This window comes from Eptatretus burgeri, chromosome 13 (genome assembly GCF_056783735.1).
Source record: "Eptatretus burgeri isolate ZD-2024b chromosome 13, Ebu_testis_v1, whole genome shotgun sequence".
In the NCBI taxonomy this organism is placed as follows: domain Eukaryota; kingdom Metazoa; phylum Chordata; class Myxini; order Myxiniformes; family Myxinidae; genus Eptatretus; species Eptatretus burgeri.
Genome location: NC_140973.1, coordinates 23,054,635 through 23,073,667, shown reverse-complemented (window position 1 = coordinate 23,073,667; position 19,033 = coordinate 23,054,635). Strand labels below are relative to the sequence as shown.

Sequence of the window (19,033 nt, the reverse complement as noted above, 5' to 3'; positions counted from 1 at the left end):
ACTGGCTCCGGCAAGCTCTCCCTGGCTGTGGCCTCCACGTCGCCCCTTTTCCCGGCGGTGGTCCCCACATATCTCCCTGGCTTGCCACTGAGCCCCTCTCCGCATCCCTGCTTCGTTCACCAACTCCTGCTCTTCTCACCCCTCAACTCTGATGTGAGCTCTGTTCTGTTCGTCCTTCCTCTCCATCGACCGGCCCCCATCTGCCACGAGCTCCGTTGTGCTCGCCCTTATATAGGCCGGGGGAGCGGAAAAATCCAACCCCCGACCCATGACCCCTGACCCCGGCAAAGCCGACGTGGTAGGAATCACCAAAGCCTCGACCTGTCAGCGTGACCCCTGACCCGGCAAAGCGTACATGGTTGAAACCATCGGGGCCTCTCCTTGTCAGCGTGACCCCTGACCCCGGCAAAGCCGATGTGGTAGGAATCACCAAAGCCTCGCCCTGTCAGCTCAGCTTCATCCCGCCGAGCTGATGGTGGTGTTTAGCCCCGAAACTTTGTCGGCCAGCGCGGCTTCGTCCCGCCCGACGAGCCGGCGTGTGTGTGTGTGTGTGTGTGTGTGTGTGTGTGTGTGTGTGTGTGTGTGTGTGTGTGTGTGTGTGTGTGTGTGTGTGTGTGTGTGTGTGTGTGAGTCACCGAGCTTCGCCTCGCCGAAACGATGCGTGTTATGCATCGAAGCTCCGACCGCCAGCGCGACTTCGTCCCGCCTGACGGAGCGATTGTGTGTGTGTGTGTTTCCCCGGGGCTTAGTCCGGCCGAACCGATGCGTGTTATGCATCGAAGCTTCGTCCGCCAGCGCGGCTTCGTCCCGCCTGACGAGCCGGTGTGTGTGTGTGTGTGTGTGTGTGTGTGTGTGTGTGTGTGTGTGTGTGTGTGTGTGTGTGTGTGTGTGTGTGTGTGTGTGTGTGTGTGTGTGTGTGTGTGTGTCACCGAGCTTCGCTTCACTGAACCGATGCGTGTTATGCATCGAAGCTCCGTCCGTCAGCGCGACTTCGGCCCCGACGGAGCAATGTGTGTTTCACCGGGGCTTCGTCGTGCCGAACCGATGCGTGTAACCCCCCGAAGCTTCGTCCACCAGCGCGACTTCGGCCCCGACAGAGCGGACGTGGTAGAAATCACCAGAACGTCGCTTAGACTGCGCGACTTCGGCCCCGACGGAGCGGACGTGGTAGAAATCGCCAGAACGTCGCTTAGAAAGCGCGACTTCGGCGTTGTCTCTGGGACGAAGGCGATGCCATGTTTGTGGGGTAGCGCTGTTGATGGTAGTGGAGGGAGAAAGGCGAAGGTGGTGGGGGTTTGGTTGTGGTTGTTTGGGGGCTTTGTGGGTGGTGGCGATTTGGTTGTTGGGGGATGATTGGTCCAAAATAATGATAGAGAAAAGAAAAACGGCTATCTCAAAGGATCACAGCCCTGTGAACACGGAAATTCCCTCTAAACAACAGTGGGGAAATCTAACTACACATATACTTATCGGTATAACTGATCTGAGGACCTTTATGGTGTAGTGCAAATTTCCACAGCCGTAACAATAGGTTATTGGAGCCAATAATTGACAAGATTGCATCATTGTACCTGGTAGATTAGATAACTGCTGTTAAAAATAGCATATGCAAATTATTCTGTTCTACGACGAGTGACCGCTTCAGGGTTAATGGGTTCAGATGCGAGATGTACGTAGAAAACAATCCCCTACCTTTACACTACACAGATGCATTTGCAGAGACTTGTGCAGTGAAGACTGGCCTTCACGCATTTGCAGTTTTTGCAGGGCTTATTGCAGGAGCACCTTATGAACTCCCGGCACGCACGTGAAACCTTTGGTATCGTCATCCACACCGGGTGCCTGGATTTCTCTTGTCTGACCCATCCAAACTCTGAGGGCAAATACGGCTGTTCGTTTCGGAACATCACTGGTGAGCCATATGCTGGCTTGATATATGGCGTGTCTCACATGATGCAGTAGCGAATTCTGAAAAATGCCAGCAGTACTTTAGCAGTAGCAGATCCTGCTGACATATTAGGCATTTCTACCTGTCAATCGACCGACTGAGAGAGGTGACAAACTGAAATAGAAAATTGTCATTGAGGCTAGTTTGCCCACAATCATATGATATGTGATGTTTTTTTGCCTATATACACAACTGTAGGCCCTAAATTTGTACTGAAACTTTCCAACACCGCTCATTTACCCCCTGGTTGCTGGATCTGCCATGGCTGACTCAGGATGATTAAAAAAATCAGTGTAATTTATTAACACATGGCATGTTTAAGGTTACACCCTCCATCACACAAACATTCATGCTCGGCTGACTACCTATTACAGTGAAACCCCTCCAATTAGACATTTAAACCCCTATTATTCAACATCCATTCAACACCCCCCTCTAATTTGACATATATATATATATATATATATATATATATATATATATATATATATATATATATATATATATATATATATATATATATATATATATATATATATTGCTCAAAGGGGACTAGAGTTTTTTGGCTTCATGTGAACCGCTCTAGTTTGACACCCCCCTAATTCAACAATATTTGGCCTGACCCGAGCAATGTCGAATTAGAGGGTTTTGACTGTACCGATTACTGTAACACAATCGAGAGGACCCATACTCCACACTAGCCATAACCACCACGACAGAACACACACAGAAATAACCAGGCAAAACCGCCAGACTGCTTGGGTGGACAGAATTTCTTTAAGGCCTATCTACACGCTACTCACTACACCAGGCTTCAGCTCTTCGCTGTCTAGACGTCATTGTTGTTGATTAATAACCAAATTATTGCAGAAATGTCATTAATTTCACATATACCCTTCTTAGATTCGCATATTCCCGGCGCCTGCATTCTTTAGTAGGTCGAATAGCCTCAAAAACATGCACTTTCATGATTGAGAAAAATTGAAACGCTACTTACAGTCGCCATTTGTCCATTCTTCTTCTGTTCCTCCAGGAGAAATGGAGCACAAACAGGGCGGTTTCGTCATATTTCCGGTTTTGTTCCTTTACAATGGAGCATCTCGCAGGGGCCATGCCCATCACAATTTAATTATCTTTGACGCCCTCTTGCTGACAATTAAAAGTCTATCTCAATTGTCTCTTCAGTGAAAAATCTTTATTAGGATACATAGAGTCTTCATTGGAAGTTTGACACTTTTGTCCAGTCAGTAAATATTTTTACCCTAACTGACCGGACTCGAATGCTCTGTCCAATTTTGATGCCAAAGTTAAGTGCCCCCCCCCCCTGTTGATTATCTAGATCTAGTTGATTATCTAGATTCTAGTCGCTTTGAGGTTTTTATTTTTAATGTAATTGATTCAAGGAGCACAGGATAAATTGTACTTCTTATCAGCCAATTATTCTTCCTAAAACTTTCTGCTTCACGGTTTTGCGGACGTGACTTGCAGGAGTGAGTTTAATCTTTAAAACGGTCAACTCACCCATTTCCCAATGACGTCTTTGCTTGTGGCACCTCTTGGCGGCCATTGTACACAAAATAAATTCAAATCGGATTCTTCTTCATTTCTTGAAATGATGAACGCATGAATAACAAAAACGGCTTTGTTGTGGTTGTATTATCAAAACACCATTTGTTTTTTGTACTGAAATTCTCTGCACTTGCAGTTTAAGAACTTTCTCAACAAGGAAGTTTGATGCAAGAGTCGGTCATTCAGCCCATCATGCTTGTGCTACACCCACACCAGATTAAACGAGTAATAGACGTTCATAACCATCCTTGGCCATGTTTGGGAACGTCGGCCGAGGTGCTCACTTTTCACATTTACTCGTTTTCTCCGCAACCGCTTGAGCGATTGATGCAAAATTTACAACGTAGGAGCGCCTACCCGTGGATAATTATTTAACGAAGTTACATGATGATTGGATAGAAAATGTGGCTGGCGTTTCAAAAAGTCTGTTTTCTGTAGGCATGAGTTGCAGGGTGTTTCACGAATCAAGAATAAATGGCTTTGACCTGGGGTCGCTCGGCCTCAGCCTGAATAAATCAGTCAAGCTAATGACTTGATTTCAATGGTGGGGGGAGGGGGAGGGGGGATAATTTCTTCATTCTAACCTGCTCTGAGCTCGTGAGCTACATGTTTAACTGTTTAATTAATGTTTATGTTTGTATCTCTGATTCACAAAATGAAATATTCCCAGCCTGCAATGATGTCCTGTGAATTGCTTTTCCCATGGTTATGAATTCCATCATCTGTAATCTTCTATTATTCATATTTCCCCCTTCTATCATACATCTCCAGTGGCTGAGATGGAAGGGGGGGGGGGAGGAGGGAGTGGGGTTCAAGGGGTCTGGAATCCCCTCCCCCCCACTTTCTTCAAAATAATAATTGTTCTATTTTACTTATGTATCCTCCTTCCCTCCCACATTTTTTCTACCAAGTCTGAAATTTTGTCTACAATGGTGTGCTTTTATTTTCTATTCAAACGTTTTTCGGATTGTTCACCACTGAAGGATTATTCATCGGCCAAGTGTGACGTGAAGGGGACTGTGGCAGTTCAGTTGTGCCAAGGAACGGTTCATATGCCAGATGATCACGGAAACTCTGGATGTGTAAAAGAGTTGTTTTTCTTCTTCATCTGTGTGACATTTGAGTGAATACCAGAAAAGTCGAGGTTTGTTGGGGCATCTGGTACATCTATTTTGACGCTTTCACCTTCACGGACAGACATGTTTAACCACATGAGAAGCTTCCATCCATCGTAAGAAAAAAAAATAAATAAAATAAAAAACATAACCGTTGAGAAATTTAGGGAGTTACTTCAGAGTTCATTATATCTTCACTGGTAGGGACAAAATGGAACACATTAATGGTTATAACAGTCGACCAATAAAGTCCATAAGTTAAAAAAAATATATATATTAATTTTTCCTTCAACCTAATTAGTGCTGATCTCAAGGTTGAAAACAATCAGATAAATGAACTTCAATAATTTACATATTTGTGAATTTTAGGAAGCTGGATTAGCATGTACAAGACCATGCGTTTCCACATTGCCTTTTTTTTTTTTTGATTTGGTGTGCTTGTTTATGTAAGGGGAAGGGGAGGGCTTGTTCATAGCTAATCCATCAATGATGGTCACTGGGAGAGATCACGGAAATCAAAAGTTGGGGTCACTGAGAGCTAAACTGAAAATTAGTGGCTCTTTCTATGCGAATTAATAAACTTAGCAGAGAAAGATCTCTCAACAATGATCTCTCTGACTCTAGAAATTCCTCTATCGCTTTGCTGATGCCTCCTCCCTCAGATCGGCAAGCAGCCACCTCTTCACTCTTTGCGAGATTTGTGAGGATTGAAAGACATGTTCCACGTGTCGGACCAGCTTGTGATTTTATCCAGATCTGCAATCTCACTGTCTCTCCAAAAGGACTGTCTGGACCCCCCCCCCCAATTCTACTTTCTCAACATTCCTCTTAAAGTAGTCCTTTCATTCAAGCTTCTGTGTCTCACCATCTGCCATGATCTTTCCTGGGAAAGCCACATCCAAAGCCAGTTTTGTGAACAGTCTGATGGAGTACTGCTCTCCCCTCTGAGCTTATGCTCCTGCCTCTCACCTTTCTCTGCTTCATGCTGCAGAAACCAAAGGTTTTCAAATCATTGGTATCTCCTGCGATGAGGCAGAGTCTTTGGGTCCCACACTCTCACTACAGGCAGGTCGGTAGTCTTTGTCTTCAACAATCTCCTCTCCTCCGGCCTCGTCCCCCCCCAGCCCCCACTCTATCTGCAATATGTCCCTCAAATATTTCCGTAAGGTGCTCAAGGTCCACTGGCAACGCCCTTCTGTTAAAACTACCAAAATCAACAATCACTGCTCACCTTGACGCTTTCATTCCTCTTTTTTTCCACACCTATGGAACAAACACCCACACTATCTACAATCCCCCTCTTCCCTCCAGGTCTTCAAAACTGCTGTTCACCACCATCTCTGATCTTCCCCCATCCAAAACAATGATCTTTTCTATCCCCGTTAATCCACCCCAAACCCAGCTCATTCAAATTCCTTGCTTTTCTTCCTGAAGGTCCCTGTCGTGTAAGGACCTGAAAGTCCCTGTAGTGTCCATCTTGTTTACCCTGTGTACCTCAACCCATCTCTCTCCCTTCCACAGATCTCATGTCTCTGTTCTCCACTGGTTTGTCCTTCCCTCTCCCGCCTCTCTTGTCTCCTGCTTCCCTTGTTGTACGTTCTGTGTTCGCTCTCATATGAGAGAACGAACCATAACTAAGGTATGGCTTATGCCTGGTGTTGGCTTAATGATTAGGGTGGTGAGCTTTGGATCATAGGGTCCTGAGTTCAAATCCCGCTCAGCTGTTGAATTAATACCAGGTGGGGTTAACTCGGCCTGTCATCCTTCCGAGGTTGGCAAAATGAGTGCCAGCATGCTGGTATACTGTGTCGGAGTGGCGACCCGTCCAGGATTGTGCCCAATAGCCAAGGAAACTGCTAAAGCAGCACCAATGCTCTGCACAGAGTATGGTCCCAATCTTCTCCCCCTCTCATATGAGCCTCGACATTGTATACAAAAACAAAAACTTTGTGTAATGGTGTCCATGACATTGCAAACAAATTAAATTTTCAGCTACAGAGGAATGTCGTGTAACTTGGCCATATCTTGGCCGAGTTCCAGAACCTGGTGTTGCTTTGTGGTTAGGGTGGTGGCTTGGGATCCTAGGGTCCTGAGTTCAAGCCCTGTTGGCCGCTGGATTAACACCTGGGGGTTGACTCAGCCTGTTATGCTTCTGAGGTTGGTGAAATGAGTTCCAGTGTACTGGTAATAGGGGCACTGCATCTGTGCCATATCCATGCCCCAAACCAATGATGCAACCAGCAGCCAAAAAGGCTGCACACGAAGGGAAGGGGGTATTGATGGATTTATTCAATCTGGTATTGGTGTGGTGCAGGCATGATGGGCCGAATGGCCTCCTCCTGTGCATAATATCCTTGTAAAGCTGACTTCAACTGCTGTGGGATCCTCAGAACAAGCCCTATTGAGAGGGCCCATCATTCACAATAAGTTTGGATCATTCCTGCAATCCATCCCAGTTCATTCCGTTGAGCGGCTCTCCAAGTGTGACGAGTAATACCATTTCATTAATCGCAAGCTTATTCAATGGTGTAACCTTCAAATCTTTCATGCCCTTTTAAATTTGTTGAACGTTTACTGAGGACTTGCGTGTGGATTACCCTTTCTGAAATGCTGTAGCTGACCTTGCTTGGACCTTATTGTGTTCTAGTAGATGTCGACTTTTCAAAATCCTGTATCGATCTCTGTTGGCAATAAATGCTCGTTTGTGTAAATTTTAATTTAAAGCATCAGCCTTTGCTGCTTCCATGTTCTTTGTATATGTATATATATATATATATATATATATATATATATATATATATATATATATATATATATATATATATATATATATATATATATATATATATATATATATATATATATATACATGGAAGCAATTATCTTGCAAATTGGCACTGTTTATACAACGATTATTTGAATGACGAGGCATACTATAGTTTTGGGAAAGACGAGTGATAACCTGGGTTGGTGGAGGAGCCAACAATAGATTTGCCAAAATAGGAGTGAGAAGGCATAAGCTTACTGCTATGAGAAACAGTGACGTTCCACGTTTCAGCCATTCGCCTTCATTAGAAGAAAATTGTGAAGATTGAATACATTTATGCCCACTCTCAAATTTTTTTCTCTCGTCATCTTGTGAATTCTAGAAGCAGACCAATGGGGGTGGTTATGTGACACAAAATGAGTCCATTTTGCCTCGCTATCATCATCAGGCCTCGCTAATCTTTTTGTTGGTTAGGTTACATAGAGGAACAAATTTTTGATCCGTTCGATGGTCCAAAGCCGGAGTTATTTGGCCATTACACGGACCACTGCATTGGTGCAGCAGACAGTTGAACGGGTTTATCAATTTCGGTCATTCCTTCCACATTTACCTCTTTCATGTGAAGCATTTTTGGATATAAAAGTTTCGGTTCAAGGCAACGGCCTGACCCCGACTTCACTCCAAGCCTACCGATTCACGTCGTTACCTGATGCACTCTTACTCCCATCCCACTCACAGTAAAACGACTATTCCATATTCTCAATTTCTTTTGTTTTCTGTGCACCAAGGCTGACTTCAAATCTAAGTCTGGCGAATTGTGCAGGTTCTTTGCCGAGCATGGGCACACGAGCACCGTTGTGTTTCGGGCAAATTGTTTGTCTGTGAGCAGGATATCTCAAAACGTTATGGGCGGATTTGAACAAAACTTGATGAATATGTTAGGTGTGTGACAAGCATGAATTGATTCAATTTTGGTGAAGATCTGGATCCAGATCTGAGAATTTTTAAAGTTATTATTCACTATTGAGAGATGGGGCCAAAAGCGATTATATAGCATGATATTTCAAAAAAGTTATGGATGGATTCAGACGAAACCTGGTGGACAGGTTGAGTGTCTGACGAGGACGAATTGATTTGATTTTCGTAATGATCCGGATCCTGATACGAGAATTTTTATTTTTATGTGATTCTTCACCATTGAGAGATTGTGCCAAAACGATACATATATATATATATATATATATATATATATATATATATATATATATATATATATATATATATATATATATATATATATATATATATATATATATATATATATATATATATATATAGTAGACTAGGCGTAAGTCGGCAGCGTGTAACTCGTCACTTCGCCTAAGTCTGCAGCGTCAAAAAGTCCCGAATTTATCTCATGTTAAGTCCCTATGAATAAAGGGTCATCCCTCTGTAAGTCGTCAGATGTTGTCCGTTCCCGCATAATGGAAACTCAAGTAAATTACCACTCCTAACTCGTCACACGGAACTGCTGCCTCGTGACAAGCCAGATTTCATGGAATCGTGATGCTCGCTCATTGGTTTACACCGCCAGTGATAGGCTATTTATAATGCGTGCACACGTTGATCGCACTGCAGGCAGGACAATGGCAACGAAGCGTAAGCTTACAACTAAAACCTACCAAGAAAAATCCGACATTATCCAGTTTTGCGAGGCAAACCCACTGATGAAGAAAACAGCCATAGCTGAGAAGTTGGACATCAAACGGCAGACATTGAACGATATCTTGAAGAATAAGGGCAAGATATTTGGACAAGTGGAGAAGATCGCGAGGCCGGTTGTAAGTGTGAAACGCGTGAAATGTGTGTCCTTTGAAGATGTCGATGACGCGCTCATCATCTTGTTTCGGCAAATGTCAGCTCAGCCAAATATTCGGTTGGACGTTGAAATGTTGCTGCTGAAGGCACGTCAATTCGTTGCTGACCTCGGGCATGATGATGCCGAGACCTTGCCGATGCACTGGATAGACAGATTCAAAGTGAGGTGGGGAATCGGCAAGGTCAAGAAGTGCGCCGAATCGGGCAGCGTGGATTCGGCAGTGGTGTACGTCTGGAAAGATGGCAAATTGAAAGACATCTTGGAAAGGTATCAGCCTCGGGACGTGTACAATGCCAATGAGACTGGGCTTTTCTGGCAGATGCTGCCAGAAAAGTCTCGGGTTCGTTGGTCAATCCCATCATGGTGATAAGCAGGCGAAGTTGTTGTCTTACAGTTGTTCATTATCTTTACTTTTGATTAACTGATTCATGAATTCCATCTTTGCTTGATCACTTTCCAACTCGCCAATGAACCCCCACCTATGCCCCGAGGATTGTGTTTTCCTTTTGGTACAATAGCCGGCTCTCACACATATGTGTCCAGGCCACGCGCGACTTCATCCTTCACCCCACAGTCATCATGAATGTTCGCATACGCGCAAGTCGTCACATTTCTAAGTCGTCACTTTTTTCTCGGTCCCGATGGTGACGACTTACGCCTAGTCTACTGTATATATATATATATATATATATATATATATATATATATATATATATATATATATATATATATATATATATATATATATATATATATATGTATATGTAAATATATATGTATATGTAAATATATATATATATATATATGTATATGTAAATATATATATACATGAACAAGCCGATTAGAATTTGGTTCAGGTCCAGATGCAGATCCGGCCTATCAGTGGGATAAAGTTTAGCCTGTGAATGTAAAGTATAGCCTGACAGAAGGAGGTATTGTTGTGGAGGCCGAGTCTCGGTGGCGAGCACGACCGAGCAGATGGAGCAGTAGAGTCGGCTCCACCGAACACCCGGAATTTATAGGTAGTCACCCCGGATAACTCCGGAGCCGACGGGTCCCTTATCGGACCGAAGATCGCCAATAGGTCGACCGCATGGGATAGGGTCAATTTCCAATTTCAATTGACCTAAATACCCACGTCGTCCAAACTACTGGGAAAATTCACCCTCGGTGGAGCTCGAGCAGAACGAGCCAGTCGCGTGCTCGAACCGTGTGTAACCCGAGCTGATGGTTACCGAGATCCGTCGGTCCAAATGCACAATTTACCCTCGCTATTTCTCAACACTCACCGTGCTTAACCAATAAAGGAAAAACAAAAACGAGCTGAAACATTTAACGGGACTTATTTATAATGGGGGGAAGGGAACACACAGAGCAGAGTTATCCGACGATAAGAAATGCAGTCAATGTACAAGCAAAAGCACTTTTCCAGTTGCTACTTAAAGACGGGCACACACACACAGAAATGGTCTTTATTGAAGGCCTCCAGCTCGAGGACAGGTGAGTTGGAGACCAGAACCTGCGCTTGGACCTGTCCACCTCGTGTGGTCTTCGACGATCCGGCTTGGCAGGACTCAATCCCGCAACATGATGCCGCTCCAAGCACCAGATACCACGCTCTCCAACCGGCTACGCACCAGTCGACCAAGGCGAAGATCAGAGGCGACGATGATCCAGCTCGGCGGGACTCGAACCCGCAACACAATGATGATGACCACAACCAGGTGACAACCATGACGACCAACCACCACCCCGATCCTTTTTCCACCCTCACTACCCAGCCTGGCGTTCCTTTATATTTCCTTCTTGTCCGGGGTCAGAAAATCGCCCTCAGGCGGCCTCCACCCTCATTGGCCGGTGTGTCGAGGGAAAGTCAAACTCTGTAGCCTGATTGGACAAGGGGCACGCCCCTGCCTTCCTGGGCGGAGTCTCAATCTGAGGCGATGGAAATCTCCGCCCACGTACGTGGTCGAACGTACGTAGACAATGGCGTTGGTGTGAGGAAGTGAGGTGAAGGCGTGTTGTTGCAAACGAATCTCCGCAGCGCACACATGTAATTCCCGTTAGACACAGGTAAGGGGCCCTAACTATAAACACATACTTACCGATATAACTAAGCTACGGGGACGGTTGTCTGTCTGTGTGCACAAGGCTTCCAAATTCGTAACAGTATGTGCTCTACCGAGTGCCGTTCTAGTTTACCATTGATTTCCCTTTATCCATCTTTATTTCATGGTGCAATCTCTCCCTGTGACCCATGACTTTCACCCCACCCAATATCTCGTGTCTTTGGACCCCCACCCTTACCATTTAGTGTCTATGGACCTCACCTTGGACCCTCTCATCCCTCCCTCACTATTCCTGCCACCTGACGCTTGCCATCTCGGCCCTCCACTTGACGGCTGACATTTGTTCATGGAACATCTCTCTCTTCCTTTATAATGCCCTCTTGATGTGCACTGTCTGAAAATAGAAACGTGATGAGTTTCACCATTTTTCTCATGACTGTGCAAGTTCACTTTCTTAAAATCTGTTTGGGAAAAGCTATTGATTAGCCTGTACCCCATGCCGCGGGAGATGGGGTTTTGCAATCACTTCAGTGTTTGTGTGTCTGTCCAGTTTAGCATTTGAGATTTTAAAAACGTGATTCTTCACCATTGAGAGATGGGGCTAAACCGATATATAGCACAATATCTCAAAAAGTTGTGGACAGATTTGGTTGGATGTCTGATGAAGACAAATTAATTCAATTTTGTTGAAGATCCGAATCCGATAATTTTTAATGTGATTCTTCACTATTGAGAGATCGGGCCAAAAACGATATGTAGCCTATTTCCAAAATGTATTTGACCCGATATGTTCTCATAGATCAGGTATTGCGTGGCGGAGGGTATGCGCTCTACCGAGTGGTCTTATTACCCCCCCCCCCCCCCCACGGAGGGAGGGAGCAGGATATTGTAATCGTCCGGTTTGTTTGTCTGTTTGTTTGTTTGTCTCTGTCTGTCTGTTAGAAACTTTACGGCAAAACGGCTTTAGCAAACACTATTAAATTTAATCCACAGGTGGGCAATGAACCTTGGACGACCCCATTAACTTTTGGGTCCAATCGGATCAAAGGTCAAGGTCAAGGTCACGAAAAGATCAAAATCGTTTTTCACTCATAACTTTGTCAAAAATGATCTGATTTACTTCAAACTAAGCTTAACTAAGACTAAAATATTCCTTATTCTATTCCTTATAATCAACATTCAGGTTAAGGATGTATCAAATTTAAATTTGATCCCCCAAATAACTTTATGCCTTAAATGGGTGGGATTTGTTGTGCCTGGCACCACTTGGAGTTATTTGTCTACCTGTTTTTTTGTTTGTTTGTTTGTTTGTTTTTTCTCTCAGCAACCACTTGTCTGATTGACAGAAAATTTTCAGGGTAGGTGTGACCCCCCCCCCCTTCATGGATTGTATTGAATGATTTGTGATGTCATGGGTCACGTGATATGGTAGCCATTTTGGATTAAACAAAAAAATAACTTATCTCTGAAACCGCCGATCAGAATTTTTTTTAACTTAGCACATCTCCTTCTACTCCCAATTGGGAATAAAGGATTGTAAGGATGATGTCATCGGTGAAGTGGTAGACCAGCCATAAATGTTTAATTGAAATCCTTGTTTACCATTGAGATTCAGTGTGTATGTCCAGGTTATAACATTTTTACCAGTTGACCTTTTGTCATCAAATAGTCAACAAACCTTTATTGTGAGATTGTGGAGAACACAAATTAATAAAATGTACAATTTCATTTTAACTAAACGATGAAAACGACAAAGCGGACGTGGACGGGCTTTGCATTTTGAGATGCTTTCTTGTTTTTTTTAATGTTTGATCAGCTCTTGCCTGTCAGAATTTAACACAGAATTTAAAAGGAGCTCGGTCTCGGCGTGCCTGTGTGCATCTGTCCATCAACGCGGGTGATTCTAGTAGTTATTATATCCAGTTGGACCCTGACATTTGCAGGAGATACATTCCTGAAAAATGCTGCGGCATTGTTTCAATGGGGAAAAAGGGGGACAGATTCCCGGCAGTTCGTGATTCGTAAGGGAAAATCAAAAATCTCGCGAATGCGTGAAGCACAGGGCCACAAATGTAGAAGCTGGTCAGAAAAGCCGTGAATACGCCCACAAAAAAACCTGCGAACATGTGAAGCACAGGGCCTCGAATGTAAAGGCAGGTCACATTTTATGAATCACAAATGTCGGGGTCCAACTGCACTCTCCATTATCAGCAAATTAAACCCTAAAGGTTTGAAAGTTTCCTTTTGTTGGTCATGTGACCTTGAATTGATCTTTACAGTTTGGGTTCAGGCAAAGGAGGATTGCTCTCTTTGCTGTCCATCGAAATGTCACACAGCACAATTCCACGCGACTGTTGACATTTTGAAAACCGATAATTGACAAATGTAGAATGTTAGCTGATTTATAAAGTGTTAATTTTTTTGAAGATTACACTTTGATTGTGAGCCTGATTGGATGAAATTGCAGCCTATATGCCATGCATCAGGTTAGTGCAGCATGGGTTACGTCGTGTGCTGAAGGTATCCGATGTGGTTTGGTGTAATTGACCCATTGCAGGCGAACGCAGAACAAACTGCCTCTGGGCTAATGCTGTCGTTATTGGGTTTGAGCAGCTGTTCCATATTTCTTTTAATTTGATATCCCTTTCCCCAGGCTGCCCTTACCTAATGAAAGTTGCCGCCTTGCCTTTGAGTTCGTGACAGTGGCTGTACTTGGAACATTTCTCCGTTCTATCCGCCCATACCCCTAAAATCCAATCTTTTCTTTTCCTGAAATCAAACCTCAAACTACCTCTGTTGCACCTCTGTTGTTACCACCTTTACCTCTGTTTACCACCTCTGTTGCAAACCTGCTCGGTTCCTCGTGGAAGAAACTTTGTTCTTACGTAAGCAGCATTTTAGCACTGCATTTGAACCACTTCTTGTTCGCTTGAGCTGTTCCCAAGAAAGCTTGGAATAATAATATTAATGATGCCCTGTAACTTGCATAGAGAGGATTTTGTTATTTTATCCTGATGGTGGTACTTGCCATCAAAAGTAGAAGTCAGCACAATGGACACATAGCCCAATTAGGCCTGGCATTGCGCTGCTTTTTTGTTGTTGTTTTTGCCTTTGTTGACCCCATGATGACACCGTTGTAATGAGAATTGCTTTACAAAGGTTGACGACGTGGGCTGTGTAAGACAACTATGTATAAGCCGTGGTGAGGAATTTCATTCTTCAAGCAATCCTTTTGCAATCACTTTGCCTGTTGTGCATTTACAGTGATTCACTGATTGCTCTTGTCATCTGATTTTATTTATTTACTTTCCTTGTAGAAAGTGTGCATTATATCTTGGTTGGTCATAAGGAGGGAGTGAAAGTGGTGGAACCTTGCCCCTCAATATCCTCCTGTCTCTTCTTGATCTCCTTGGCATTCTCCCCTATCCCTCTCCCCTTTGCATTCCTTTTCTTCATACATCCATACTTTCCAATCTCCTTGTGTACATACAATGTAGATAGCTCCTTAAGGCCCTGTCACACCTTGACGATTTAGCCAGCATATGCCTGACGTATGCAAAATTTGGCTAAAACGCTGGCACACGTCGAATACATTATGGGTAAGTTTGTATACGTTAAGAGCATGCTGGCATATGTCATAGTACGCTGTTTTTTTTCGTAGTACGCTGGCATACGTCTTTGTACGCTGGCATATGTCGTAGTAAGCCGAGGTGTTAGACAAATTTTCCATGCTTGAAATTTTTCGACGTATGCCAGCGTATGACTCACACGTTCCGCATAATGCTGGCCATAAGTTGTAGGCACGTTACGCGATCGTTGACGCACGTCGACACACGTTACTCATAAGTCGAAACTCGTCAATGTAATGGTTAGCGTCAGTGTTCCAGACTCCCTGTTTTATTTTTTATTTTTTTTTCTTCGGTATGACGGTGATGTTAACACTTCGATTTCTAGTGTGGTTATCATATAATATAATTAATAGGCTGCCGCTCAACGATTTAATTCATAACCGCACTAGAAATCGAAGTGTCAACATCACCGTCATACCGAAGACAAAAACGAAAAAAAAAAAAACGGAGTCTGGAACACTGACGCTAACCATTACCTTGACGTGTTTCGACTTATGAGTAACGTAGAAGTAACGTGTGTCAACGATCGCGTAACGTGCCGACAACTTATAGCCAGCGTATGCGGAACGTGTGTCATACGTCGAAATTTTCAACATGCTGAAAATTTCTCGACGTATGCCAGCGTACTACGATGTATGCCAACGTACTACGATGTATGCCAGCATGCTCTTAACGTATACAAAACTTACCCATAACTTATTCGACGTGTGCCAGCTTGGTTCGGCAAATTTTTCATACGTCGGCATACACTGGCTAAAACGTCAAGGTGTGACAGCGGCTTCACACTTCGATGTATAGTGCGGTTATGATTTGAATCGTCGAGCCGCAGCCTATTAATAGCCTACGCCACGTGATCGTCGGCGATATGTTGCCGTGCGCTACGCATAAGTTAGACTATCATTGGGCATAGGTTGTGAATGCCGACAACACGCTCAGCATTCGTTGGTATAAGTTATCTATATGTGATTGAAACGTTCTGTGTACGTTACTAATACGTTATGCATATGTCCAACACGTTATTATACCCCCAAACCTTTTTCAAAAAACATCAATAGTTCAGCGTACGCCAGCGTTTTACATACATTTTGAGACCTTGCCATACGCTGGTAAAACGTCAAGGTGTGACAGGGCCCTTACATGATGCAGGTCAGTCCTCTCTGATGCAAATCAAAAATGATTTGCATTTGTCGACTTAGAGTACCTTCAATTGTCATTTCCCAAACTGATGTGTTTTTTTTTTTTGTTGTTGCAAATTGATGACGCAACCAACCTTGTTTTAACTTGATTGAATGTGTGCACACTTTGTGATGACCGTTTAATCGTTGCACTACACTACAAACGGTGTTCCTCGAAGATTCCTTGTACTACTTTTATTTGAACCATTCGTAACTAGATATTGTGGTTTTTTGGGGGGTTTTTTTGAAGCTCTTGAAATCTCCTGTCACAGCAGGATGTCTGAAAAGGTTGTGCACGGATTCTGATGAAATATGGTGGACAGGTTGAGTGTCTGACAAGGACGAATTGATTCGATTTTGGTGAAGATCCGAATCCAGATACCTCAAAAAAAAATTAAAATTCCATAGTCTTCTCAAGCTCATCGAGGAGCTTGTACATACAGTGGGGAGAACAAGTATTTGATACACTGCCGATTTTGCAGGTTTTCCCACTTACAAAGCACGTAGAGGTCTGTAATTTTTATCATAGGTACACTTCAACTGTGAAAGAGAGAATCTGAAACAAAAATCCTGAAAATCACATTGTATGATTTTTAAATAATTAATTTGCATTTTATTGCATGAAATAAGTATTTCATACATCAGAAAAACAGAACTTAATATTTGGTACAGAAACCTTTGTTTGCAATTACAGAGATCAGACGTTTCCAATAGTTCTTAACCAGGTTTGCACAGACTGCAGCAGGGATTTTGGCCCACTCCTCCATACAGATCTTCTCCAGATCCTTCAGGTTTCGGGGCTGTCGCTGGGCAACACAGACTTTCAGTTCCCTTCAAAGATTTTCTATTGGGTTCAGGTCTGGAGACTGGCTCGGCCACTCCAGGACCTTGAGATGCTTCTTACGGAGCCACTCCTTAGTTGTGCGTTTCAGGTCGTTGTCATGCTGGAAGACCCAGCCACGCCCCATCTTCACTACTCTTGTTGAGGGAAGGAGGTTGTTGGCCAGGATCTCGCGATACATGGCCCCATCCATCCTGTCCAGTCGTCCTGTCCCCTTTGCAGAAAAGCATCCCCAAAGAATGATGTTTCCACCTCCATGCTTCATGGTTTGGATGGTGTTCTTGGGGTTGTACTCATCCTTCTTCTTCCTTCAAACACAGCGAGTGGAGTTTAAACCAAAAAGCTCTATTTTGGTCTCATCAGACCACATGACTTTCTCCCATTCCTCCTCTGGATCATCCAGATGGTCATTGGCAAACTTCAGACCGGCCTGGACATGTGCTGGCTTGAGCAGAGGGACCTTGCGTGCGCTGTAGGATTTTAATCCATGACGGCGTAGTGTGTTACTGATGGTTTTCATTGATACTGTGGTCCCAGCTCTTCAGGTCATTGACCAGGTCCTGCCCTGTAGTTCTGGGCTGATCCCTCACCTTTCTCATGATCATTGAGGCTCCACGAGGTAAGATCTTGCATGGAGCCCCAGACCGAGGGAGATTGACTGTTATCTTGAACTTCATCCAGTTTCTAATAATTGTGCCAACAGTTGTTGCCTTCTCACCAAGCTGCTTGCCTATTGTCCTGTAGCCAATCCCAGCCTTGTGCAAGTCTACAATTTTGTCCCTGATGTCCTTAGACAGCTCTCTGGTCTTGCCCATTGTGGAGAGGTTGGAGTCTGATTGAGTGTGGACAGCTGTCTTTGATGCAGATAACGAGTTCAAACAGGTGCAGTTAATACAGGTAATGAGTGGAGAATGGGAGGGCTTCTTAAAGACAAAACTAACAGGTCTGTGAGAGCCGGAATTCTTACTGGTTGGTCGGTGATCAAATACTTATTTCATGCAATAAAATGCAAATTAATTATTTAAAAATCATAAAATGTGATTTTCAGGATTTTTGTTTTAGACTCCGTCTTTCACAGTTGAAGTGTACCTATGATAAAAATTACAGACCTCTCGGTGCTTTGTAAGTGGGGAAACCTGCAAAATCGGCAGTGTATCAAATACTTGTTCTCCCCACTGTATATCAACCATAGGACAAAGACCTTGGTAGACAACATTGTACTTTTACAAAAATGACAATGATATTAGTAGGTGAACTGGACCAATGCACACTCTGTGTTAGATTATAACTTGAATTCTGAGTATCATGAGCCAGGGATTCAGATACTTTGCATAAACTGGGATCTTTTTCTCATTTTGCTCCACAGGCAACAGAAGGCTATTCCATTGTGGTGCCCGGACAAGAACAAGGTGAACTTTGTACCGAACAGTGACACTGCTTTTTGTCCAATCAGCCTCCTCAAACTACTCACACACAGCTTGGCCTCCCTGAAGCCACCCACGGGACCTACCGGTGTCACAAGCGCTGCAGAGATGCAGACCGACACCGGGATCGGGGCCCTGGTCTCGGGTCCTCCACCCTGCACGAGGCCCCACAAGGATTCCTTGCTGACTAGCGGTTCGCAAATGCCCGAAGATGGCTGATGATGAGGAGAGAGCCGGTGACGGAGAATGGTGGGAGTTTTAGCAAAGGCGATGGATTGGCGGGAGATTAAGGGAAGCCGTATTGTGTTTGTGTGTGTTTTGCAATGGCCGTTGGGCCGACAAGGGAGCAGCATGGATTTGCATGAACTTTCTTTGTCATTGAACCTGAGCACAACCCGGTTCCACCCTCAAACTGCGAAATGCCAACGTGGCAGTCGGCGTCTTTTGGAACAAATTTGTATGTTGTAGCCTCCACAACAAATGCACCTGCGATTACCCTGACACATGACCCATCCTTTTTTGCAGAATGCAAAAACAAATACAGCCTTAATTCCCTCTGGAAGCACAATTCCTTCCCAGAATTGCTTGCATTCCCATTCTTGTAGCCCATAAACGAT

The 19,033-nt window shown here is 43.9% G+C and overlaps 1 protein-coding gene across 3 annotated transcripts in view; it reads left to right on the top strand.

The window, feature by feature from the left end:
• Window positions 1-19,033, top strand: part of LOC147014063 (protein FAM117B-like) — a 152,177-nt gene that overhangs the window by 127,516 nt on the left and 5,628 nt on the right. The window contains exons 8-9 of one of the 3 annotated variants that reach the window (XR_015050628.1): window positions 1,768-1,912; window positions 18,359-18,495. Coding sequence is in view for 2 of the 3 variants with exons in the window: in XM_085851670.1 (XP_085707796.1) it covers window positions 18,359-18,635 (277 nt within the window). In the remaining variant the exon portion in view is untranslated. Of the gene's footprint in view, window positions 1-1,767; window positions 1,913-18,358 lie in introns of all 3 variants that reach the window. The other 2 variants (XM_085851670.1, XM_085851669.1) reach the window with 2 other exon arrangements.